At 52.9% G+C, this 26,768-nt stretch overlaps 1 protein-coding gene across 8 annotated transcripts; it reads right to left on the bottom strand.

The window, feature by feature from the left end:
• Nucleotides 1-930: 930 nt before the first annotated feature.
• Nucleotides 931-25,458, bottom strand: Camsap3 (calmodulin regulated spectrin associated protein family member 3). 8 transcript variants are annotated; one of them, XM_032886597.1, is made up of 19 exons: nucleotides 25,164-25,458; nucleotides 13,381-13,634; nucleotides 12,688-12,810; nucleotides 12,507-12,602; nucleotides 11,616-11,648; nucleotides 10,393-10,440; nucleotides 9,990-10,128; nucleotides 8,281-8,420; nucleotides 8,091-8,184; nucleotides 7,946-8,003; nucleotides 7,784-7,857; nucleotides 6,808-6,877; nucleotides 5,225-6,698; nucleotides 3,724-3,863; nucleotides 3,187-3,503; nucleotides 2,128-2,227; nucleotides 1,710-1,822; nucleotides 1,500-1,618; nucleotides 931-1,411 (listed from the first exon to the last, which is right to left on the bottom strand). In XM_032886597.1, exons 1-19 carry the CDS (start codon nucleotides 25,309-25,311, stop codon nucleotides 1,106-1,108), a joined length of 3,846 nt encoding a protein of 1,281 aa, XP_032742488.1. In that variant the 5' UTR covers nucleotides 25,312-25,458; the 3' UTR covers nucleotides 931-1,105. The 8 variants fall into 8 exon arrangements, with proteins under 8 accessions (XP_032742488.1, XP_032742489.1, XP_032742490.1 ...); XM_032886598.1 differs by having other exon boundaries at nucleotides 7,946-8,000; nucleotides 25,164-25,457; XM_032886599.1 differs by lacking the exon at nucleotides 11,616-11,648.
• Nucleotides 25,459-26,768: the final 1,310 nt, after the last annotated feature.

Raw genomic sequence — 26,768 nt, 5'->3', positions numbered from 1 at the left:
GTAGTCAGGGGATGTGGCGTGTGGACAACCTGCCCTCATCCTGCAGAGCCAGTTCTGGACGCCGCAGGGCCAGTTCCCCAGCCCCACCCCAGGCCTCTTGTCTGGCCTGCCCTCCTTGAGCCCGAAACCAAGGGGCACCAGCCTCACTTACGTGGGAGTCACAGCTCTAGGACTTCACAGACCCATGTGCCTCCGTGTAGTAACAGGCCCCAGGAGCCTACTAGCAAGGTGCTTGTGTCTCTGGCTAAAGGCCAGACAACCAGGCCTGGTACACAGGCCACATCCAGGGTGGAGCCCTTACAGCTTAAGCTCTGGGAAGCCATTAGTGGCCTCTGGACCATTAAGGGGCTTTGGCATCGGGGGACATAATCAGATTTGTGTGTAGAGCCGGTCACACAGGCTGCCACGTGAGCAGGCGCAGTTGGAGACAGGCTGTTGGCTTGCACTGGGGGATGTTGGAGGGTGGCTCTAGCAGGTGAGTTCCATATGGTTTGGCCGTGTCTGGGATGCAAGGCTGCAGTGAGCCTTACATCCGAACTCCGCATCTACAGTGGCAACCGGAGCCTCTGACAGGGGCCGACTCTGAGTCAGGACACAGAATCCCCAGCTCGAGCTGTAACTGAGCTCAGAAATGAAGGCCGGTTGGCGACAGGAGAGAGATTGGGTTAGAAATTGGCTGCACACCAAATGCAGCCGCACGGAGGAGGAAGACGTGGGGGTGGGGAGGCCCAGGAGAGGAGAGCTGGTGTGGAGCTTCCTGCCAGGTCAGTTCAGAGGTGGCTGAGAACATCTAGGGAGGGAGCGCCAACAGGAAGGTCACCATGGACCTTGGCAGAAGCCACCACAGGGCCAGCAAAAGGGCAGAGAAGACAAGGTGGAGCTATGCAAGCATGAGACAGAAACTTGAGCTTAGGAAGGAAGGACCATGTCTCAGCTTCTCTTTTCAATTATTTTATTCAAGAAAGTGGAGGACAGACAAGGGGACTGAACTGAGCCCTGAGTCACTGAAGCTCCCAGCTCAGCCCCCACAGCATGACCAGACAGGACCCAGGAGTAACCAATGCATTGTCCTCCAAGAGCGCAGAGTGCACTGCCCAAGCGCGCGCTATTTGGGGGTGCCACTGCCCTTCTTGGGTGTGGTGGGCTTCTTGCTTTGCCAAAGGTGTCCCTGGATAGTGAAGGCATCTACACTCATAGACATGGTCTTGGCGGGGATCTGGGTGAACCGTTTGCGGTCCGAGTTGTACTTGTAGATGCCTTCGACCATGGCAGGGGTGACCGTGCGAGGCCCATAGCCTGCCAGCCTGGACAGCTCCTCCGTCTCCCCAGACAGAGTGTAGAGGGCGCGAAACTGGCAGCTTGAGTCCCGGAAGAGAATCAGGAAGTGGTTGGCCTTGCTCTTCTCGATTTCCTGAGGGACGGTGGCAAGAAGCAGGTCAGGCTGGACCGCTGCCCTGCTGCCCCGCCCGCCAGTACCACACAGACAGTGGTGGGCTCACCTCTAGAATTCTGTTCTTCTGCGGCTCATTCACCTTGCCTGCCAGGCAGCAGTGTGACAGGGCATTGTGGATGATGAACTTGTTGGACTTGGCGCTGGGTTCTTTGTAGAGTCGGGGACCTGGAGGGCAGTCAGTCAGTCAGTGGGGGGAGCACGGGTTGAGGAAAGGCAGGGAGACCATTAACTTCTCACAGTACTCGGCCCCACTTACCTGTGTACTCAGGCACTGATGCTGGGGAGGAAGCATTGCTCCCATTCTCCCAGTCACGCTCTCGACTGCCAGGCAGGCGGCTGGGCGACATGAGGCCTGATGGAGAAGGGGCCCTGCAGAGGAGGAGAGGGATGAAGGTGGGGTCGGGTGTGTGACACCTCCCAGGACAGAGGCTGCAGAGGAGAGGTCCACATATACTGCACACTTCCTACAAGCCTATACAATGCTGTCCCATATGCTCACCCTCCGATACACATATATTGCACATGGGCATGTTCTCCAGACTTGAGTCAGTTTCCCCAAATACCATCTGTGTACCTGTGCTCTCTTCCATCCAGCAGTCCAGCCATATCCTACTCTAGACCCCAGGTAGCTATGTATGGTAAGAGGCTCCGAGAGACCCCTTGCCCAGGCTTACCGAGACGTGGACCTCTTCACACCAAGGTTATTGGGAGCCTCATTGGCCACAGTAGACAGAGACAGCGTGGACTGGGAATAGACCTTGCTGAGCCGGGAGCCTAGAAAGAGACAGTACCAGTCAGTTATCCCTGAGGCCCCTGGCCTCCACTAATGCCCATGGGCACTCCTGAGACCCTTTCGGTTTTTTGTGTTGGCTTGCTAACATTTAATTCTTTTATTTATATGAGTACACTGTGGCTGTCTTCAGACACACCAGAAGAGGGCATTGGATCCCATTATAGAGGGTTGTGAGCCACCATGTGGTTGCTGGGAATTGAACGCAGGTCCTCTGGAAGAGCAGTCAGTGCTCTTAACCACTGAGCCATCTCTCCAGCCCAGCTTTTACTTTTTAAAGATCTTCAGCCCAGGTGACCTCAAACTTTCTATCTGCTGAGGATGACCTTGATTTCCCAAATCTCCAGTCTCTACTCTCTGAGTGCTAGGATTATAGGCCCATAACACCATACCTGGTTAATACTGGGGCTGGAACCTGAAGTTTCGTGTACGCTAGGCAAGCACTCTGCCAACTGAGCTGCCACCACCCTCTGAACCTTTTCATATATTTGTGTGTGTGCGCACGCACGCCTGTGTCCCTTGGTTTCAGTGTTGATGCAGGATCTCAGTGTGTAGACTAAATGGGCCCAGAATGCTCTATAGCTACAGTAGGACCAAACTCAAAATCCTCCTGCTTCAGATTCCTGAGTATGGCGATGACAGGCAGATGTCTGCTTTAATATGGTGATTCTACAGTGCTGGGGATTTAACTCAGGGCCTCATCCACTCCACACAAACCTAGCCCTGAGCGTCATAGTCCTATCCACATACCTACAGGGAAGGGAGCATTGTGTAGTAGCATCTTCACACATCCAAGGGGGTTCCTCACTATCCAGCCAAGGGCGGAAGGTACCCTCACCACCCTGCAAATCCTGCCCACTCCAAATCCCTGCCCCATCACTGCATCCCAGCAGCCGCTCCCTTTTCTCCACAACCATAGGGCCCCTCCTCTCAGGGTCCTCACCCAGCAGGCCGCGGGCTGGGCTTCGTGCCAAGGCCGAGTCATCACAGCAACCAGAGCGTGGCCGGGTGGCCCTGCGCCCGCCCCGCCCTGGTCCCCCGGTCCCTGAGGCCCGGGGCCGTAGCACCTTATCAAGGTCATCCATCAGCTTCAGTTGTGCCCGACGCTCATACTCAAGTCTTGTGAAGTCCCCACGTCGGGGGCCCACCTCCTCCTCAGCTGGGGCCATGGCTCGGGTAGCAGGAGCCAAGGTGGCCACCGGAGCAGCAGGAGCTACGGGAGCTGAAAGGGCCAAGCCCGGAGCCTCCTCCTGAGCCAGCCTGCAGATTAGACAGAAGGGAGCAATCGAATAGACACAGGGGCACTGGGACGGCGATATCAAAGCCCGGGGTCCCGGGGTTGGGGATTTGGCTCAGTGGTAGAGCGCTTGCCTAGCAACCACAAGGCCCTGGGTTCGGTCCCCAGCTCAAAAAAAAAAAAAAAAAAAAAAAAAAAAAAAAAAAAAAGCCCGGGGTCCCCTCATTCCAGCTCTAGCCTCACCTCGCGGCCTCCTCCCGTTTCTGCTCCTTCTCTGCCTCCTGCCACTGTTTCCGCCGCCGGGCCTCCTCTGCCCGCCTCTGCTGACGCTCAAGCAGGCTAGCCCGCTTTTGAGCCATCTCATCCTCAGGCTTGTCTTCGTCCTGGAGGATGACATGGAGTTTAGCTGACCACTCTCTGCTACAGCTGGAGTCTGACTTTTAGCACCGACCCAGCCTGTGGCTCACCTGACCTTTCTAAAATCCTCAGAGTACTTACCTGGTGGCTACTTTATGCACAGCCCTGGGAGCTGTCTACACAACACACTCGACCCAAAGGAGGAAGACTAGCAAGTGAAGCAGATCTTTAATGCTATAAATGTGCTTGAAGTGCCACGCTGTACTGCAGTCTATCCTACTCTGGGGTCTCCTTAGAAGTACCCCAGCCGAGGGACGAGAGGGACTTACTCATTCAGAGAGAAGTGAGGAGAACTTTCTAGATAGATGGGTTAGAAAGTTCAAAGGCCTTGAGGCCAGAACCAACCAATAGGCTGGGACACTGAGCCAGGGAAATGATTTAAGGTAAGGTCATGAGGGAGCAGAGCCTAGAGCGGTGGACAGGCTTTCTGGCCTCAGGGCAAGAGAGCTGTCAAAACCCCCACTGCACAGGAAAAGCAAACAAAACACTGGGTGTGGAACAGTGAAGACCAGCAGGAACAGAGCATGCACTATTCACTTACACCACCATACAGTGGCCCAAGCCACAAGTGGCATGAAGACGGAGGATGACCAAACAGGATAGGTCAGGAAAGGGGATCACCCTAGCCAACCAGGTGTTTATCCGACCACCCACACCTGTCCATCCTGTCTATCACCCACTCATCCATCCATATGCTCATACTTGTCTACAAATTAACCTTCCCTCTATCCTTCACCCACCCACCCACATCAATCCGTCTTCCACCCATCTAAACAACCACCTATCCATCGACCTATCCACCTATCCATCCACCCATCCCTCATCTAGCCTATCCACCCATCCCTCATCCAGCCTATCTACCTATCTACCCACCCATCCCTCATCCAGCCTATTCACCTATCCACCGACCTGTCCACCTATCCACCGACCTATCCACCTATCCACCCATCCCTCATCCAGCCTATCCACCTACCTTTCCACCCATCCCTCATCCAGCCTATCCACCTACCTTTCCATCCACCTAGCCAAACTAGTCACATACCTACCTCTCACCCATTTAACTTACCCATCTAACCACCTCCCAAACCACCTGCCCACCCATTTACTCATCCATCCACGAAACCGGCAAGCCAGCCACTGCCTAGTCAGCTATCAGCCGATACGCGTCATTTTACCTACTCACTGGTAAAGCTCCATCCCCAAATGTCTACCCACCACCTACCACCTCCCTTATCAACCCCTAGGACATCCCCATTCGGACATCTGATCCATTCTGACATCCACCTCTTGGCTCACCCTTTCCCTCCGACCTGCCAAGGTGACTCACCTTATAAAAGAATCCAAGCCCCGATCGGGGCTCTCCCTCAGAAGATGCCTCTTCCTCTAAGGAATCCTCAGCCCCAGGGGGGCTCCCATCTCCTTCCTCCTCAGCAGCAGGCTCCCCCAGGCTGGCTAGAGGGATCTCGATGAGGGCAGGCTTGGTGGTGGGCTCCTCGGGAGGTGTCCCCTCCGATAGGAGGATAGAGGAGCGAGTCTGTACAGGCACCTGGCTGGGTGAAAACTTGCGTAGGTGGGGGAGGCTGTCTACATCATGGGGTGGTGTGAGTACCCTTGTCAAAGGTGCAAGCTTCAGCTCTGCCGGCCTTGCATGTTTTGGACTACGGGGAGTTGGGCTGGGGCCTGGCCCTGGGCTACGTCGGGCAGCTGGGGCGCGACGGGCAGGGCTGGGGGATGCTGCTTTAGGCCCAGTGGCAGGTCCAGGAATGACCCAGGCTGCAGGTGGTGGGGCAGGTCCAGGAGCCTCTGGAGGGGCTAGAAGCCGCTGTTGCTGGTCTGTGAGCCTCTGCATGTCCCGCTGCAGAGAACTCAAAGCAGCACTCAGCTTACTGACTGCTCGGTTGTAATCCCCCAGGCCCTCTGGGGGAATCGGGCCCAGATCTGGAGAGAAGGTAACTGACTTAGGCCGTGAGGATGGCTCACCCTGGCCCTCACCTGCTGGCCGTTCCCCACCAGGAACTGAGCCCAGCTCAGCTTCCTCCTCAGCCTCCCCTGCAGCCTCCCGAGGCTGCACCTGCAGGAAAGCGCTCTTGCCCAGTCTCTGCCTGTGCTTGGCAAAGATGGCCTCAATGCGTCGCTTCTGAGCCTCGATGGCTCTGCGCTTCTCCTCCAGCCGGGCACCCAGCTCGCTCATCTCCGAGCTCAAGGCCTCAGGCGCTACGGGAGTGGATGTTGGAGACCCCGTTCCCGATTCAGCCTCAGCCTTCACCAGCTGCTTCTTACGCTCAGCAAAACTGGTCATCTTCACTTCCGAGTTGTTGGCTGCTGGGGATGAAGCCACAGCTTTCGGGGACCCCTCAGACGGGGGCAGTGGTTTCAGTGTCTCTCCTGCTGAGCAGGGAGATGGTTTTGAAGGGTTCTCAGGGTGGGATATATAGATGGGTGCTTTGTTGAGCCCATCAGACAGTGGCTTTGAGGCTCCTTCGGGAGGATAGGGGGAGGCCAGTGGTGGTTTGGAGAGACCCTCAGGAGAATGGAGGTAGAAACTGCCATCAGCAGCCCCGTCAGGGAGCAGGCGGGGCTCGGCGCTGTGAATGATCTGCAGGGCCTCCTCAATTGTGGGTAGGTCTCCAGATTCTGGGGGTGGCTGGGCAGAATTCCGCGATGATGTCAACGCAGGACGTGGGGGACCCAGACTGTCTGAACTGACGGAGCGGAGCAGGACAGGATCTCCCATGACGACATCCACATCGCTGTCCAGGCCAAAGGGAGTGCTGAACGACACAGCCTGGGAGAGGGGACGGCTGGGCGGCCAGAGGGAAGGGTCAGCCCCTGGGACAGGTCTCTGCCATGCCCTGATCAGCTCAATCCCTGGTACAAGGCCACAGGGTCCCTCCCATATGATATACTCACCTAAGCTGACGGTTCCAGGCTTTGCCAAGAGCCTCCATGTGAGACATGGATGGAGATGACTTCAGGGAGCCTGGGGAGGGACAGTAAATGGTCACTGTGCAGGGGGAGGCCACTGATCTGGGGGTTGGCTGGTGTCTGGGACAGCCTCTGCAGTGCCATCAGGTGAGTCACTGATGGGTCATTATGTGTTTGGTTGTGCTAGGTTTGCAGGAATGGCCAGCTGGAACGTCCGGGATGGCTCAGTGATGCACCACTGACCTAGCATATGTGGGGCCTTGGGTCCAACTCCCAGTGTTGTGCAGTACAGTTAGTAGTCTCTTCTGGACCAATGAGATGGCTCGGCAGGTTAAGGACACTTGCCTCCAAGCCTGATGAACTGAGTTCAGTACTGGGGACCTATACAGTGACCAGAGAGAACTAATTCCTGCAAGGTGTCCTCTCTGGACCTCTACACATGCACTAAGGCAAATACGCCCCCACACATATAAGAACAATAATAGAATTTAAAAATTAAAATGAAATGACAACAATTAGCAGTTGGTGCTATTTGGTATCATGCAAAGAGTCTTCTCTTTTGTTTTGTTTTGTTGAGACTGGGTCTCACTGTGTAATCCTGGCTGGACTGGAACTCTCTATGTGGCCCAGGTTGACCTCCAACTCACAGAGAACTGCCAATCTCCACCTCCTTAGTGCTAGGATTAAAGGTATCCACCCCACCCCTGACTGATGCAAGGGGTCTTGAAGTTAGCCATAAAGGAAGTCAGAAAGACCCAGTGAGGGCCACTGGAGGACTCAACATGAAGTCAGCTGGGGGAGTCTTTTTTTTTTTTGGTTCTTTTTTTCGGAGCTGGGGACCGAACCCAGGGCCTTGCGCTTCCTAGGCAAGCGCTCTACCACTGAGCTAAATCCCCAACCCCCAGCTGGGGGATTCTTGTGGTTGAAGTTTCCTGTAATAGAAGCCATATTTTCTCTTCACCTGTGGATCCTCGGAGTGGGGACTGGGGACCACCAGGTGACAGTAGCGGGTGACGGAAGTTGAAGACAGGAGAACTGCCAAACAGATACACATCAGCCTTCAGTCCCCTCTCACAGGTAGCCCCAGCCCTGCCCCTGCATCCACTCCAACAGGGACCCATACCTGCTGCCGCTGTTGTTCTGAGACGGTACAGTCTCGGTATTCCGGGGGGAGACAGCTGCTAGGGGCGCAAAGAAAGAGGTCAAGCAAAGCAGGGTTCCTTTACCCTCCTCTGACCCCAGGGCAAGCCCAGGTCCTCAGAGCTCACCATGTCCGTCAGGCAAGTCTTTGGCCTGAACAAAATCAGGCTTCAGAACCTCAAAGCACATATACATTTCAGCCAACAGCACCACCAGATTGACCTGCAAACCCGAGGGAAACCAGCTGACTAGTGGAGCAGCCCTGGATAAGGACCTCAGGCCCCGAGTCTCATCCCCACACCACCAAAATGGCTTTACCTTGAGGGGCGGTGGGACATAGAGTAAGTCTTCAAGGGATAGGGGGCAGCCCCGAGGAAGATGGGAGGCACAGAAGTCTTGTACCAGCTGGAGGTTGTAGAGACTGTCTGCCACAGACATGGGGTCCTTGAGGCACACCTCTGTGGGGACAGGATATATGGGTGTCCAACTCAATGAAAAAGAAGACAGGTGCTCCAGGGAAGCCCTCCTTTGAGCCAAGTCTTGTACCTTTTGTAAGATGCATACTACAATGCGTTGACCCTCTAAGACTTAACACGAGAGTTTTGTTTTTTCTCTTGTCCTCTGTATATGTCTGCACATATGTGTACATGTCTGCAGACCAAGGTCAACAGTGGGTGTCTTCCTTCTCAATGCACTCTCTACCTTAGATTCCAAAGTAGGATCTTACACGGAAACTGGTGCTTGCTGATTCTACTAGTTGGCCAGCAAGTCCCCAGAATTCTCCTGTCTCCACCTTCCTGCAATTGGGATTATAGACACTCGCTGCTGGACAGAGATTTTTACATGGATGCTAAGAACAAACTCTGGTCCTCATGGTTTTGCAGCTTATCAACTGAGCCATCTCCCAGCTTCCTGGGAATCCTTTGTTCTGCAGAGACAGCGTGGCAGTTAAGAGCAGATACTGCTCTTGCAGATGATGTGAGTTTAGTTCCCAATCCCACATCAGATGAGACTAGCTACCGGGGATCCAGCACCTTCTTTGAGACTCACCTGTACTCAGACATAAACAGACCCACACATGTATATACATATTTTTAAAACTAAAATAAATCTTAAAAACAAAAACCAAATAAAAACATCCTCCAAAGGACTGGGAATACAGGTCAGTTAGAAGGGTGCCTGCCTGCAATATAACATACAAAGCCTGGGTTCCATCCCCAATACCCCATAAACATGACTGTAATCTTAATACTTAGAAGGTAGAGGCAAGAGTATAAGAAGTTCAGGGATATTCTTTGCTATATAGTGAATTTGAGGCCAGCTTGGGCTACATGAGATTCTGTCTCAATTAAACAAACAAACAAACAACAACAACAACAGAAATACAAAAACCTTTTTTTTTCCTAGGCAGATATATAGTAACACATACCTGTAATCTCCAGGCAGGAAGAGAAGGAATTTGAGGCCAGTCTGGGTTACAGAGCAACTCTGTCTCAAAACAGTAACAAGTTTCTTTTCTTAGGCAATCATTGCCCTTAGGCACTGCATTTGACCCAAAAGATACTTCTAGATGAACTTATTTCTTTTCTTCAATGAAAATGTTACACTGTCTTAGGAAGTCAAGAGTCTGCCTCTGTTTCCACCTAAAGTGGACCACCACCTTCAGTGAGCATGAAGTCTACCTCGCACTGAGAGGTTTAGACACTTGTGTATGGTCACTGAGCTAACTCAGAGAGGAGAGAGACCCAAACCTGCACGATCTGATTCTAGAAGCAGAACTCAGGGACCAGGGATGTGGCTGAGTGGGTAGAGTGCTTGCCTAGCATGCATGAGCACTGGGTTCCATTCCCCACTCCACATAAACCAGTCATGGTGGTACACACCTGTCATCCCAGCACTCAGAGAGGTTCAAAGCGAGGTCAAGGCTGACCTAGGCTAGGTAAGACCTTAGCTCGATACTGAATCATACTGGTCCTGCTGACTGGAGATGCCTTCCCAGGATCAGGTCTGGCTTACCCACTACTCACCCTCAAGTCGTAATAGCTGGGGACAATAGCAGTGGATGGTGGCAGCCAGTGCTGCTCCACTGGCCAGGTCCTGAAGGGTAGTCACATTTGGAAAGCAGGGGGCCCTCCGGGCAATGGCACGGTCCTTGCGGTATCGAATCTGTGGGCAGGAATGGAGTGAGGTTAGTAGTTAGGCCAGCCATGTCCGGGTTGGCAGGCATGCAGGATGGAATAGGGAAACGTGGGATTTCTGCCATGAAGGGGTGGGAAGCTCAGGATCCCCAGAGCCAGAATAGGAGGGAAGGGAGGGCCAGCCTGGAGCAAGGGAGGGACAGAAGCAAGAGACTTGTCTGCGAGCAGCCAGGCCAGCAGCGGGGGCTGGGGACAGGGCCTCCTGAGACCCTGGGGAAGGGGGATACATTACCATAGGGGGTTTGTTCCCCGACTCCTTCAAACAGAAGGCAATTGCGTGCTGGGGGGGGAAGGAGCGGCCGTCAGCAAGGCTTGCTGGGCCCCCAAAGCCCCCTCTGGGGAAAGGAAGAGTACTGACCCCTGTTCCTGAGCCTTGGCCATCTAGCTCCTCCCAGCCCTGAGGAACCCCACAAAAGCAGCCTCCCATGACAAGCCCAGGCCCTGGCTTAGGGAGAGGATGCAAAAGAAGCAGGTAGGCAGAATAATCCACCCCCGACCCAGACCCCAGGTAGGGAGAAGCAGTGAGCAAAGGTGGGGACCCCTATCCAGTCCACACTGTCCCTTTATTTATACGCTGCAGGGATAAGTTATATGAAGCAAGGAGAGGTTGAGACCATGGTCTAAGATCACACAGCTAGTTAGGGGAAGTGAGAGAGAATTGAAAATCTTCTAAACCTCAAAATTCTACCCAATTAGGGAAGCTGAGGATCTTTCCCTTGGCCAGAAGACTTCTTCCATGTATCTGCGATTTGAGGTCACTGCCTGTGTACCTGGTAGGCAAGGGGGCTCCCTCTTCTCACCCTAACAACAGGCTCAGGGGCCCTGCCTTTTTAGTTAATGAAAAGCTCATCTACGGGGTTGGGGATTTAGCTCAGTGGTAGAGCGCTTGCCTAGGAAGCACAAGGCCCTGGTTTCGGTCCCCAGCTCCGAAAAAAAAAGAACCAAAAAAAAAAAAAAAAAAAAAAGCTCATCTACTTTCTGGTTTGGGCTTTTTTGTTTAAGACTTGTTTTTATTGTATGTGTGTATGTACGTGTCTGTATACAGGGTCTATGCATGTGCATATGGTGCCCATGGAGGCCAGAAAAGGGTGCTGCTCTCCTGGAGCTGGAATTACAGGCGTCTCTTCAGCTACACCCCTCTCTGTCAGTCTGCCTGTGGTTCATTTAAGATAGGGTCTCCAGACATACCCTGGGCTGGCCTGAAATCTGCAATCCTCCTGCCTCAGCTTCCCAAGGGTTGGGATTACAGACATGCCTAACTCCTCCTTTGCTAATGACAACAATTCCCCCCATCTCAGGCTCCAAAGAGTTCTCTCAGTCCCCAGGGCTGGAGTGCTACCTCCATTGCTCACAGCTGGGGGTGGGGGAGGATGCAGGCTATCAAGCAGAAACGACACAGACAAGACAGAAACAAGCAGGACAGGCAGACGAGACAAAACAGACAGCCTCACTTACAGGAACCAGCTTCCAGTACCAGCGTGTGGGGCACTATTGCCAGAGGGACAGAGAAGGGGACAGCAGGGGCCGGTGCAATAAGAAGTGCAGAGAAAAAGAGGAAAAGAGAGTCACCTCCAGGCCCACCCTCAATCTCAGCAATGGCCAGGAAGTGCAGCCCATCCCTTCTCAGCAGCCTCATAATCATCCATCCACCTACCTATCCATCCATCCATCCACCCATCCATCCATCTATCAATCATCCATCCATCCACCCATCCATCCATCATTCATTCATCCACCCATCCATCCACCCATCCATCCATCCACCCCCATCCATCCATCCATCCATCCATCCATCCATCCATCCATCCACCCATCCATCCATCCACCCACCCATCCATCCATCCACCCATCCACTCATCCACCTACCCATCCACCCATCCATCCATCCACCCACCCATCCATCCATCCACCATCCATCCATCCATCCATCCACCCACCCATCCATCCATGCACCCACCCATCCATCCATCCATCCATCTACCCATCCATTCACCTATCCATTCCATCTATCTATTTATCTACCCACTTACCTACTCATCCACCCACCTACCCATCCATCCATCTATTCATCCATTCACCCACCCATCTACCTACCAGTCCATCCATCCATCCATCCATCCATCCATCTACCCATCCACCCAACCATCCATCCATCCATTCATCTATCCACCCATCCACCCATCCATCCACCCACCCATCCATCCTCAATCCATCCATCCACCCATCCATCCATCCATCATCCATCCACCTACCCACCCATCCACCCATCCAGCTATCCATCCATCCATCCATCCATCCATCCATCCATCTCTCCTTCCTTCCATCCATCCCTTGCCCTAGCCTCACCGAGGGCTGGGCTGGAGAAGCCCCATCCAGAGGAGCTGCAGGAGATGCACGCTGGGTTGCTTCTTGTTCTGTCTTCTCCTGCAGCCGCCGAACAGTCTAGGGGTCAGAGAGAAGTCAGTGCCTGGTCACTTGGCTAACGCCACTGTCTCCACTCATCATGGCGTGGCCCCACCCTACTTACTGTGTCTACCCAGAAAAGGAGTTTGTGCTCCAAACTGCTCAGAGCCAAGGGACCAGGCAGGGTCTTTGTCCACTCAAATGAGAAGGCAACCATGAGAGCATCGATGACAGCTAGGTGGGCTCCCTGTTGGGGCAAATGCTGGAAGATGAGACCAGAAGGCCAGGCAGGGAGCTACACTTCCGCCTCCAGTCCCAGAGAAGAGGAAAAACCTAGAAGTGGGAGGAGTGGGGCCAGGGAATGGCGATGAGGCCAGGGATGGCTGGGTGGGACCCTGAGAACTAGAGTTATGAAAGAGGCCACACATGGGCTAGGTTTTGAAGCTAAGGCACCAGGATTTACAATAGAGCAGCCCATTTAGAGAAACCAATGGCAGAAGTAGAGGAGCTTGAGGAGTAGAAGGGTATAGCAACTTGAAGGAGCCAGGAATGATCTGCAGAACTGAGTGTGATGCCCTTAGCTCCACCGAAAAGCTAGGCTTGGAAAATGGTGGTAGGCTTGATAAGGGGAGCTAAGCATTGTGGGAGGAGCTAAAACTGGTTGGAAGAACAACACCTAATGCGGTGAGCTTGAGGGCACGGTTAGAGGAACCACTTGGTGGGCGTAACCAGGATTAGTGGGTGGAGCCTGAAGGGAGGTAGAGGCAAGGTACTAGAAACATTGCAGGAAGGTGTGCTAACCAGGAGTAGAGCATACCATGAGGATTGGCTGGTGTTTCAGGTCAGCCTCACGCACTGGGTGCTCAGGTAGCGAGGGCACCGTGCCCCTCCTCGCCAGCAAGGCCAGCAGTGCAGAGGGGCTGGGGGATGGCTCGAGCTGTGGCAGTGCCTGACGCCAGGCCCGGCAGTAGAGTTCTGCAGAGAGCAGCAGCCGCGTCACTGGGGGCTTCACATGCTCCTGTGCGTACTGGTCGGTGTAGAAGGGTTCCCACAGCTCCGGGGGCACATGCTCTGCATTGAGGAGGGGCACAGCAGGTCGGATCAACACATAACCCATCTGCTCACCCTTCTACAAAGACACGATCCCAAGGAAGCAAAGGTGTGGACTAGAAGGGGACTACAGAGCCAGGCACACAGGTACAAGCCAGGGATGTGTGCGAGTGTACGTGTGCGTGTGCACCATACAAATGCCCTCAGAGGCCGGAAGAGGGTAGTTATCAGTCAGACCACCCCCCCTCCACCCCCTCGAAGCTAGAGTTACAGTTAGTTGTGAGCCACCAGACAAGGGAGCTGGGAAATGACTAGTGTTCTCTAGGAGAGTAGCAAGAGCTCTTGACAGCTGAGCACATCCACTGGGGTTTTGAGACAGAATCTCTCACTAAACCTTGGCCTAGCCATTCCGGCTGAACTAGCTGACCCGTGAACCCTCTGGGATCCACGCAGCTCTATGTGTCCAGAGTTTAGGTTATAGTCTGTCCAGTCCTTTTCTCTGGATCCTGGGGTTCCGAACGCCAGTCCTCATGCTTTCTCAGCAAGTCCCTCTGCCATGAGCTATCTCATGTCCCCTGCCCCTATTTGTCTAGCTTTTGGGGGTTGAGGTGCATGTATCCCAAGCTAGCCTCAGAACTGCTAAGAATGCTCACACTAAGAATGACCTTGAATTTCTGGTCCTCCCACTCTAACCTCCGGAGTCCTAAGATTATAGTGACAGAACGCAGGGATTCCCACGTGCTTCTCAAGCACCATCAAGCCCTGTCCTTATCTCTGGAAACTAGCTTTATAGAAAATGTACAGGGAAGGAAACTGAACAGCCTAAGGCTACGTGGGTCTCCAATGCCAGGAATGAGGGTCAAACTCAGGTCTTAAGCAAACGCTATACCTCCTGGCAGCTTAGTGGCTGGTATGGGCATGAGGCCACCTACAGGATATACACGCCAAAGTCAGGCAGAGAGCAGGTACTTTGAGGAAATTGAGGGAGCTCAGTTTGGTGCGTGCCACCTTGGGGGTACTTTCAAAGCAGAGGACATAAGGAGTAGGGGCTTAGGAGAATACGGAGTTGAGCCAGGAAAACCATACTTGAAGGATACAAGAGATCCAGGCCCGGCACGCTCAGTTGTAATCCTAGCCTTGGGAAACTGAGAAAGGATGAACTTCACAGCAGCCCAGGCCAGAAGCTGTCACAAGCCAGTTTGTGCTAGGACACCCTGATTCAAAAAAGCCCACCCAGATCTGAGTATGGTGGCCCGTGTTCCTGATTGTAATAGCAGCACGTAAGAGGTGAAAGCGAGGCCAGCCAGGACTACAGTGAGCCCCACCCCACCCCCAGTCTTTAAAAAAAAAAAAAAAAGGTCAACAAAATAGCTCAACATTGCCATAAAGCCAGACAACTTGACCGGGTTTCACTTCCAAGACACACACGGTAGCAGGAAGAACCAACTCCCACAGGTTACCCTCTGACCTTCATCTATGCGCCATAGCCCGGATTACCCCAACACATACTCGCAAAAATAAAAGATCAGACGGGATGACCAAGTGGGAAAAGGTACTTGCTGCTTGACGACCCTAAGGTCACTCTCCAGACCCACGTGGGAAGAAGAAACTAACGACTGCACTGTTAGCCTCTGACCTCCACACAGGCACCACAGCGAGCAACCCTCCTCACACACTGTAGACCTCCAAACAGGCACCACAGCGAGCAACCCTCCTCACACACTGTAGACCTCCACACAGCCACACACAGAGAGAAACAACACCACAGCACAACCCCCCCACACACACTATACCCCCCTACAAAGGCACCACAGCGAGAAAAGCTCCGCGCACACACACTGTAGACCTCCACACAGGCACCACAGTCCACACAGGCACCACAGCGAGCAACCCTCCTCACACACACTATAGACCTCCACACAGGCACCACAGCAAGCAACCCTCCTCACACACACTATAGACCTCCACACAGGCACCACAGCGAGCAACCCTCCTCACACACACTATAGACCTCCACACAGGCACCACAGCAAGCAACCCCTCCTCACACACACTATAGACCTCCACACAGGCACCACAGCAAGCAACCCTCCTCACACACAAGACCTCCACACAGGCCCTCAAGCAACCTCCTCACACACTCCTCCCCACACAGCACCCTCCTCACACACTGTAAACTCCACACAGGCACCACAGCAGCAACCCCTCCTCACACACACCTCCACAGTCCAGACCAACCCTCCTCCCAACACACTATAGACCTCACACAGGCACCACAGCGAGCAACCCTCCTCACACACACTATAGACCTCCACACAGGCACCACAGCGAGCAACCCTCCTCACACACAATGTAGACCTCCACACAGGCACCACAGCGAGCAACCCTCCTCACACACACTGTAGACCTCCACACAGGCACCACAGCGAGCAACCCTCCTCACACACACTGTAGACCTCCACACAGGCACCACAGCAAGCAACCCTCCTCACACACTGTAGACCCCCACACAGGCACCACAGCGCGCAACCCTCCTCACACACACTGTAGACCTCCACACAGGCACCACAGCAAGCAACCCTCCTCACACACACCTGTAGACCTCCACACAGGCACCACAGCGAGCAACCCTCCTCACACACTGTAGACCTCCACACAGGCACCACAGCGAGCAACCCTCCTCACACACACTGTAGACCTCCACACAGGCACCACAGCGAGCAACCCTCCTCACACACACTGTAGACCTCCACACAGGCACCACAGCAAGCAACCCTCCTCACACACACCACAGCGCGCCACCCCCCTCACACACTGTACACCTCCACACAGACACCACAGCAAGCAACCCTCCTCACACACACTGTAGACCTCCACACAGGCACCACAGCGAGCAACCCTCCTCACACACACTGTAGACCTCCACACAGGCACCACAGCGAGCAACCCTCCTCACACACTGTAGACCTCCACACAGGCACCACAGCAAGCAACCCTCCTCACACACACTGTAGACCTCCACACAGGCACCACAGCAAGCAACCCTCCTCACACACTGTAGACCTCCACACACACTGTAGACCTCCACACAGGCACCACAGCGAGCAACCCTCCTCACACACACTGTAGACCTCCACACAGGCACCACAGCGAGCAACCCTCCTCACACACACTATAGACCTCCACACAGGCACCACAGCGAGCAACCCTCCTCACACACTGTAGACCTCCACACAGGCACCACAGCGAGCAACCCTCCTCACACACACTGTAGACCTCCACACAGGCACCACAGCGAGCAACCCTCCTCACACACACTGTAGAGCTCTACACAGGCACCACATAAGCACCCCTCCTCACACACACTGTACCTCCACACAGGCACCACAGCGAGCAACCCTCCTCACACACACTGTAGACCTCCACACAGGCACCACAGCGAGCAACCCTCCTCACACACACTATAGTAAAGTTACTGGGGGCGGGGGAGACCAGCTGGGTGTGACAGGTAACACCTGTAATTTTAGCACTGAGGAGGCTGAAGCAGGAAAAATGCTGAAAGCTCAGGGGTCAATCTGGGGTACATTAACTTCCTGGCCAACCTGGACTACAAATCCTTCCAGACTGAGGCCCTATCTCAAAACTTCCTGGATAAAAAAAAAAAAAAAAAAAAAAAAAAAAAAAAAACACTGGAGGAAAGTTGATGGTGGCTGGCACAAAAAAACATTGTATAGATATGTGTATCAAATTGTCAAAGAACAAAGTATCTTTCTAAAAAAAGGAAAAAAACAGGAAGAACTCCTGAAGTTAGGGTAAGATCACTTGATCAGGGACTGCCTTAAGCCCTGTTTCCATCAGCCCAGCTGCTATGCATGTGTAAAAACGTAGGTGAGAGAAATGCTGAAGCAAGGGCTTCAGGGTAGAACATGGCACATCCGACCAGGCTAGAGAGATGGCTCAGCGGTTAAGAGCACTGACTGCTCTTCCAGAGGTCCTGAGTTCAATTCCCAGCAACCACGTGGTGGCTCCCAACCATCTGTAATGGGGTCCAATGCTCTCTTCTGGTGTCTGAAGTGACAGTGTACTCACATACAATAAATAAGTAAACAGACCATTCGGACTTTGTTGTGGTAAATACTATTTGGGGGTTTTTACCCCACTTAGGCCGTATAGTTCCCAAATAAAGGACATAAAAGCTTCCATATTTATAATAAGTCTTAAAGCATTAGCGGTGGGCAGATTATCAACCCTCAAAGCTATTTTTCACTATATCTCTGTCAATAACCCCAAGATATAACTTGCCATGTTATATCTTGCCATATAACTTTCCAACAGCCGGCCTTCATGGCCGTGAGGTCACGATCCGCCTACCCCATGGCAACTTTTCCTTCTTCCTCCTCCCTCTCCAACCTGGTCTCTGCCTCAGAACCCAAGCCCTGAAACCTTCCCACCATCTCTCTTCTGCCCAGCCCAGGATGTAGGCATCTTTATTAACCAATCAGGGATAACGTGGGGGGAGGGGGACAAGGTTCACACAACAAAATGGGTATATGTGAGGATCCGGTCTTCTTGGAGCAACCAGCTCTTGGGGTACAGAATTTAGCATCTGAATACAAGCAGCACCCGACCAACCCCCTACAGTTCTTCACAGTCAGGCTCCTAAGAGAACACTTGACATAAGGATCTGGCTTCATTAACAGAAACCCCTTCTTGCCACATCTCCTTCCACGCACCCAAAAGCTGCACTTGACCTTCCCACTAAGGACTGCACTCCTATGGAGAGCTGGGTGCGACTACCTGCTCTTAGCTTTGCTCTTCGAAAGATGAGGGGTTTCAAGTCGGCTAGATGGCTGGGCAAGTAAAGGCACTTGTCATCTACCCCAACCTCAGTTTGATGTCCAGGCCACCCATGATGGAGGGAGGGGAGAACCAACTTCCAAAAGTTGCCCTCTGACCTTGTGTGCCACAAGAGGTGCAGCATTGTCACACACACACACACACACACACACACACACACACACACACACACACACACACGTTTTTAATGAAACTTTAAAATTTTTAAAGAAAGATGAAGAAGAATTTGAAGACTCACTGAAGGGACTTTGGCCAGCTCGATCTTGGCTGAGCATAGCAAACCTTGCCCTTCTCCCCCATTCTCTCTGCCTTGCTAAAAACCCCTGGATCACATTCCGGAAGCTGGCCCCCAAGGCCTGTGCCCTTATTTGGCCAATTCCTCTTCCTGAGGCTGACTACCAAGGTCCAGCAATCGAAGTATCGAAGTACAACAATCAAAAGCCCCCTTGTGGCTGCCCTAATTAACCTGTCTAATTAAAATTAAGCCTCGTCTTAACACAGGGTTCCCCCTTTACCTTTATAAACCATTTGTCTGTGGGCCACGCCTGTCTTCTCTTTGTTTCCCTTGTCCCCTTCCCCTTCTCCCTCTTTACCTCCTCTTTGTCCTTTATTCCTGCACTCTGTCCCTCTGGGACAAACAAATATCTTTGGTGCTGAGAACGTGGTCTTGGGGTCCTGACTTCCCTTTCACTCACCTCCTCCTGCCCTCTGCCTCCATGGCCTTATCTCTTCCCCCTGCCTCAACCTCGTGGGGCCCTGGCTTCCATCCTAGACCCAGCTCCTGTTCTCCTGTTCCTAGCCTCCCCAAGGCCAACAGCAGCCGCCAAACACACACCCACGGGCCCACAATGCACCTGGGCTCTGTGCCCAGTACCTCCTCCCAGAAGCCTTCCTCCTGCTATCTTATTCCAAAGGGACAAGCCCCACCCCACCTTGTGGAGGCTTGTGTGACCATCTGATTGCCACAGCTGCACACCAGGATGCGTCCTACTGCTCCGCTACCCCGGCACCTCCCACTACCGTCCCCCAGTCTACATCCTAGTGATAAGTCACCGTCTTTCCTGACTTTACCTGCCCCCATGCTGCAGTCAACCTCCCGATATCACCCTGACCTTTCTCATATACTCAGTGTCCTCTCAGGCTCAGCCATGACCACTTCCTGTTCCCTAGAGCAAAATGTAAGGACTTTCTCTGAGGAAGAAAAATGACCCAGAACCGCTTCTCACCGACTTGTGCCTCATTTTGTTTTGAGGCAAGGTCTCATGCAGCTCAGGCCAGCCTCAGGCTTTGCTACACAGCCAAGGACAAACACCAACACCCAATCCGGCCTCCACCTCACCAATGTCAGGATTACAGCCATCTAAGTGTCCCCACATCTAGCTTATGCCATGCTGGAGACTAAATCCAGAGCCTTGAGCACGCCAGGCAGGCACCCTATCAACTGAGGAACATCTACAGCCTTGTCTCAGACGGACATTAAGCACTTGTTCTACACCAGTGTCCTTCCACTTGACTGACGCTCGGGATGAGAGATGAAGGGTAGTACTGTGTGAGGTTGAGCATAAGCACTAGCCACTATACATGACTGTCAGTATCATTTTCCTTCAACGTAGAGATACTCAGCAGGGCATGGTGCCACACTCAGGGATCAGAGGCAAGAGGGTCACAAGTTCAAGGCCACCCAGACTATATAGTGAGATCATTTCAAAAAGACAAAACTGCCAGGCGAGGTAACAGCAGCAACCCCAGTATTTGGAAGGCTGAAGCAAGAAGGCAGGTTCAGTGTCAGCTTGGTCTATGTAGTGTGTTCTGAGATGGTATTATACTCTACAATAGTCCAGGCTATCTAAACAAAACAAAATGAAAAGGACCAGGGAGATGGCTCAGTAAGCGAAGGCATCTGACATTAAACCTAACCAACCTTGAGTTTAATCTCCCAAACCCACATGGTGGAAAGAGAGAACTAGACCCTGAAAGTAATTGGCTTCTGACCCTGCTGCAACACAGCACATGGTACACACATGGCATGCATGCATGTGCACATACACATGAAATAAATTCGGAAAAAAAAAGGATTTAAAACACTGAGCTGAGCAACGATGGAAAGCGCACTTAATCCCAGCACTCAAGAGGAGGAGGCAGGGGGGTCTCTGTGAGTTCAAACCAGCATGGTCTACAGGGCTGGCCTCAGGACAGCCAAGGTTATGTAGAAACCCTATCTCAAAACTCAAAATAAGAGATGGCTCAGTGGTTAAGGGCACTGACTGCTCTTCCAGAGGTCCTGAGTTCAAATCCCAGAACCACATGGTGGCTCACAACCATCTGTAATGGGGTCTGATGCCCTCTTCTGGTGTGCCTGAAGACAGCAATGGGGTACTCATATATAATAAATAAATAAATCTTAAAAACAAAACCAAATAAATAAAAGGACAAAATATAATGATAGTAAAAACTTAAGAGCAGAAAGAAGGACTATAATTTGGTGACAGTTTTCTCAGTCCAATTCCATTCTAAAACCACTGCAGTATATAATGGCGAATCATTCACAGAATATTTGATTTGTGGTTTTTGTTTTTGTTTTTTTTGTTTGTTTGTTTGTTTTTTTTTTCGGAGCTGGGGACCGAACCCAGGGCCTTGCGCTTGCTAGGCAAGCGCTCTACCACTGAGCTAAATCCCCAACCCCTGTTTTTGTTTTTGAGATAAAGCTTTTTGAAGCCTAGGTTGGCCTCAAATGCTCATTTTAGCTAAAGATGAGATGAACTTTTGATCTTTGTGCCTCCACAACCCAAATACCAAGGTGACAGGTGTGGTCTCCCCTGCCCAGGTTCTCTGGTCCTAGATCTGAAACTCAGTGCTTTGAACAGAGAAGGAAACAACTCTTTCAGCGGAGCCACATGCCCGGCCTGAACTAGGTTGCTTTTACTTTATCTTCTTTGGATGGAGGCTTCTATAAAGAGCCTAGGGTGGCTTTGAACCCATGACCCTTCTGCCTCTGCCTCCCCTGCATTGGGATGATTGCTGTGGGCCACCACACTCTGCTGCAGTGTTCACATTACCTGCACATCTGGATTATACCGGCTACATTTCAAGTGGTCAACAACCACACAGGGACTAATCCCAACCCTACTAGACAGCACATTTCTATACCACGGTTAACATCTGTTCATTCCCTGACCTTCTGCGGGTTTACTCCTACAACACATTTTGGTTGTTGTGCTGGCAAATAAGGTCTTTCTTGGCTCCTGTATGACTGACCTACATCTCTAACCCCCAAGACATTGGTTCCAACACCACCGTACAGATAAGAAAACCACAGCTCAGAGGGCTAAGGTAACTTACCCAAAATCACACAGCCAGGAAAATGGTGCCACACAAATGAGACCAGTTTCCCTCACATACCTCTCTCCTAGTTGCAAGGCCTAAGGAATGGCATTTGGTATTTCCCAGACTGACACAGAAGCTTCCTTAGCTCCAAGTTTGTCTCTCCTGAGCCCACCGGCCGGCACTCCTCACACCTTGCCTGGGGGACACCAGGACTACCCCTTCCGAAGCCTGTCTGACCTTGTTGGTGCTCAGACAGCTTCTCTGGCTCCCGGGTGCCCCAGATATTCGTCTGAGAGGTCCTCCTTCTGCAGCCTACTCTGCACCCTCGCGCTGACCTCCAGGCACCATGGGAGCTCTCCTCAAGAAGCTCTGCATCCACAGCCTCCCCCCTTGGTGGCCTTCAGGACTGCTTCTCAGGGGAACCCCTGTTTGTGCCTCCAACCTCTCTGGAAGATCTTGGAAATTTTCTCCTGCAGGCCCAGCTGCTGGGACCACACCAGGTCTTACCACAGTAGCTACCCAGGATCTAACTTGGTGCCCATCCCCATTCTCCTGGGTCTCTCCCAGCATCTCCTCCACATCTTGAACACCGAGCATTGGCTGCCTCTTGAAAGGTGTCTGTAAAGAAGCCTGAGTTGCAGGGCCTGGTGGGATAAACCTACTAACCCAACAGATCAGAGGGGGCTGGAGATGTGGCTCTGTGGTCCAGTGTCTCCCTAGGATCCCCCAGTGAGGGGCTGGGGTCATAGCTCAACTGGTGGACACTCCCTAGCATAGGGCCCTAGGCTCCAAACCAAGTGCTGGCAATTACAAAATAAAACAAAAAACCTCCCACAAAACAAATAAGCAACAACAACAACACTGCACCAGGAGGAGAGAGAACTTTTGACTGGAAAAGGCACTTGCCACCAAGCCTGACCACCAGAATTCTATCCCTGATACCTACATGGTGCAAGGAGAACAAACGCCCCTAACCTCCCTTCTGACAGCCACACAAACCCTGTGACACCCGGAGCACACACACAATAAAGACATATATTTCAGAGTTGACCTAGCCTAGATCCGTTCCTCCCCGTTTCCTCCAGCCCCCAGCCCTTCTCTGGGACAGACAGGTAGGTGGTAGCTGGGTTTGATCCTGAGCCAGCTGCAGCCACTCAGCAGTGTTACATGGTGGAAGGGGCTGGACCAACAGGAAGGGAAATGGGTGACTCTGAGCATGAAGGTCCCCCGCACGGGGCTTTCCTTCCCCTCTGCACACTCTATAGTGCCTTCTGCTCGCCTGAGAGACCGTGATAGAATATTCTCACCGGCCACAGCAGCTGCCACAGTGAACACCGACCACATCAGACAATCAAGGCACCTCTCACCAGCTTGGTCCCAAAAGTACTGGGGACCAGCAAGATGGCACAGCAGTCAAAGGTGCTTGCCACCAAGTCTAACAGTCTGAGTTTGACCCCCAGGACCCAGGATGTTCTCTACCTCCACACAGGTGCCCCCATACACCCACAAGTAAATAAAAATAACTTTAAACAAGTCCTGGGCTTGATAACCCACTGCATGGCACCACACGCATGCAACTTCTATGTGTTTTCAGGCACAAATGCTTAACTGGACAAACACCTTTTCCTCTCTCTCTCCCTCCCTCTCTCGCTCTCCCTCTCTCTTTTCTTAAATAGAAAAAGACACAGAAGTTCAGAGAATCTGAATTATTTTCCACACTGTAGGAGGGCTGGGCCTCAAACTCAACTGTGATTTAACAGAGTTGGGCTCTTGGGCTGGCGAGATTGCCCAGTGGGTAGAGGTGCCTACTTCAGAAGACCGGATGAAGTAAGTGTTCTGGACTCACAGAAAGGTGACAAGGACAGAGAGCTGAGGTTTTCCTGGTTGTTCTCTGACCTCCATCCACATGCTGTGGTGCATGTACACACCCACACACACTCGTAATGATGAAAAATCAAAATTAAAAAGCTCACAAAGCCAGTCTCTCTAACCCAATTATTGCAGCACGTGAGGGGCTGGGACATAGGTTCCAACTCCCAAGTCTTTTCTTTCTCTTGCAAATCCCTGGGGGTGTGCAGGTGTCAGAGGCCACACAGGGAAGAGTGCAAGTGTGAGAGACTAATAGAAAGTGGAAAAGTCAAGACTGGGTAGAAGCAACTGATGGACAGCTGTCACAGGAGACCCACACCCAGAACAGGTTGGTCTGGGAAGGCAGTGGGGTGGGGGAGGGGCTGCACCCAGTTAGTGCCAAGATCAGTAGGAAGGCAGGGCTTCTCTCTCTCTCTCTCTCTCTCTCTCTCTCTCTCCCTCTCTCTCTCTCTCTCTCACACACACACACACACACACACACACACACACACACACACAGGCTGTCCTGTCTTCTCTCCTCTCTCTCTGCCAACTGTCTCTGTCTTTTTCTGTCTCTGTGCATGTCTCTTTCTCCTACTCCCAGTAAGGCCTAGACCTTAATTAACCCTTGTTGTTCCCAAGGCTAGGCCTGGCCTCCCAGTCTTCTCAGGTCTGATAATCCACCTTCCCCATTTGCCCAGTAGGGATGGCCCTAGTCCCTCAGGCCTGTGGCCATGCGGAAGGGAGGAGAAAAGGGTTGGCTTCAATAAGAGAAGGCCTGCCCGCCTGAGCTGCCACCCAGGACAGCTGGTGAATGGGCCATTTATGCCCACCTGAATCCTCAGGAAAATGTGGCAGTAAGTGACAACTACCAGCCTTCACCAGGGCCATCAAGACGCAAGAGAGGGTCCTAGACACCACACACACACACACACACACACACACACACACACACACAGGCCAGCGGCAAGGCAGGGTTTGTGACCCAGGCACAGAGCTGTAGATCTGAGCTCTTAAAAAAACGCTCCTTGGGGAGTCCAAGCCACGGTGTATACGTTGGGGGTAAGACAGAGAAGGTGGGGGTAGCGGGGAATCATCACAGGCTTCTGCTGTGTGTAAAAGGGGAGTTGGCCATGCAGTTAGGCCTTGGGGTCTGAGGAATCGGGGTGGGAGGCGGGAAGCAGAGGACTGTACCAGGAGACCCTTCCCCCACCACATACCAAATTGCTCTGCAAACCCCACCCCGCTCACCTGGGGGCTCGGATCCCGGGGTCCCAAGGCGCACAGCCTCTTGGCCGGCCCCACCCCCGACTGCGTTCCGGCGACCCGGGCGGGCAAAGTCCAAGGGCCCGGGCCGAGCAGGAAGCTTAGAGGCCCAGCTTAGCAAAGACCGAAAGCTCGGGGACCCTAGGCAGCCCCGACGCTATTGTTCCCACGGCCCCGGCTTAGCGCCCCGCCCCCCGCACCTGCCGCGCCCCAGCCTGGCTCCCAGGGTCCCCTCCCCAAAGGCCCTCGGGTTACCTGCTCCCCCGAATGCGGCCCGCAGCACCCACGCCAGACTCGCCGCCGCCTTGGCTCTAGAGAAATCGTACTGGTCCAATGACTTGATCTCGGGGACCAAGAAAGTCCTCCGCAGTGGCCCGGACCCCGCGGGCGCCGCTTCCACCATGGCGACGCCGGGGCTACGGCCGCCTGGGTCCGCGCGCTCCGATGGGCTGGGCTGCGCTGCGCGGCTGCAGAGCCTCCGCCACCACGATCCGGGTTGCCGCCGCGGCCGCCGCTGCTGCTGTTACTAATAAAGCTGCTGAGGCGCCGCTGAACCAGGTGCGGCCGAGCGCGCTGGCGACGCGGCGTCGACCCCGCCCCGGGGCGGATCCCAGGTGCGCCCCGCCCCCAGATTGGACTCAGTTCTCTCTGGCTCCTGAGTCCACACGGGTCCGCACTGACATTAACGATTCCACGGGTCCTCCTGCGGCAAAGGGCGGCGGTGATGGCGGATGAGGGAAGGGCTGCAGAGGAACGCATGTGCCTGTTTGCGTTCCCTCGTTTGTGTGTGTTTTTGTGTGTGTGTGTGTGTGTGTGTGTGTGTGTGTGTGTGTGTGTGTGTGTGTGTGTGTTCTTGCTCACTCCTGGACCCTGGAGAGGCTTAGGGACCCACTGTCGTGGATGTCCACACAGGCTTTTGATCCACACATATGCAAATGGAGCTCTCAAACTCCGCATGCATATGGAGTTTGTGGCTAGCTACCCTGGTTTATACAGTGAGCTTTAGGCCAGCCAGGGCTACACAGCAAGACCCTGTCCTAGTTTAAAAAGAAAACGAATGTGTTTGTATCCACTTGCTAGAGAGCACGTGTGAATGGATGGATTCGTGTGACCACCTCTGTCCGTAGGTGTCTAGATTTGTGAGGTCATCTATTTGTAAAGTGTCTGTTTCATACATGTTGTAGTACAATGATTTGTATTAACCCGCTAAGGCTGTGCCGTGCTTGGAAGAGTGCTTGTCTGGTATGTACAAAGCCCTGGGTTCCATCCCAAGCAACGAATAAACTAGGTATGGTGGCACATGGCTGTAGTCATGTCACATGGCGACGCCGGGGCTACGGCCACCTGGGTCCGAGCTCAGGAGTGGAAAGAAGAGAATCTCTGTGAGTTCAAGGTTATCCTGGGCTACGAGAGACTCAGTAAATAAGTAAAATCAAAGAATTGTTGTCATACAACCTTCTGTGTTCTACGGTTGAAAATGGGGGGGGGCTATGTGAGTCTAAACACATCTATCATATGAGGGAGCTGTTGATTCTGTCAGGGCAGAAGATGGCAGAGACACTGAGTGGGTGTATTTAAGCAGGAGAAAGGCTAGGTATGTCAGGTTGGCTCTGTAGATTTAATAGGTGGTTTGCAAACAACCTGATGTGTACTTTAGATAGCTGTAGTTGAAAAAGGGCCCTGACTGGAGGTAGGGAAGGACCTACTGGGTCCGAGGGGATTTGTATGTGATATGCGGGTGTGGTTTATGCATGAACTTTCTGTATGTGACTAATGTTCTCTAGGTGTATACGTTTTTTGTATAAACAGTAAGCCCTTTTTTTTTCAGGTTCAGTATTCTGGGCTCAACCATTTACAAAC

The sequence above is a fragment of the Rattus rattus genome, chromosome 16 (genome assembly GCF_011064425.1).
Source record: "Rattus rattus isolate New Zealand chromosome 16, Rrattus_CSIRO_v1, whole genome shotgun sequence".
Classification (NCBI taxonomy): domain Eukaryota; kingdom Metazoa; phylum Chordata; class Mammalia; order Rodentia; family Muridae; genus Rattus; species Rattus rattus.
The sequence above is the reverse complement of the archived record's forward strand: the minus strand, read 5'-3'. Positions and strand labels throughout refer to the sequence as shown.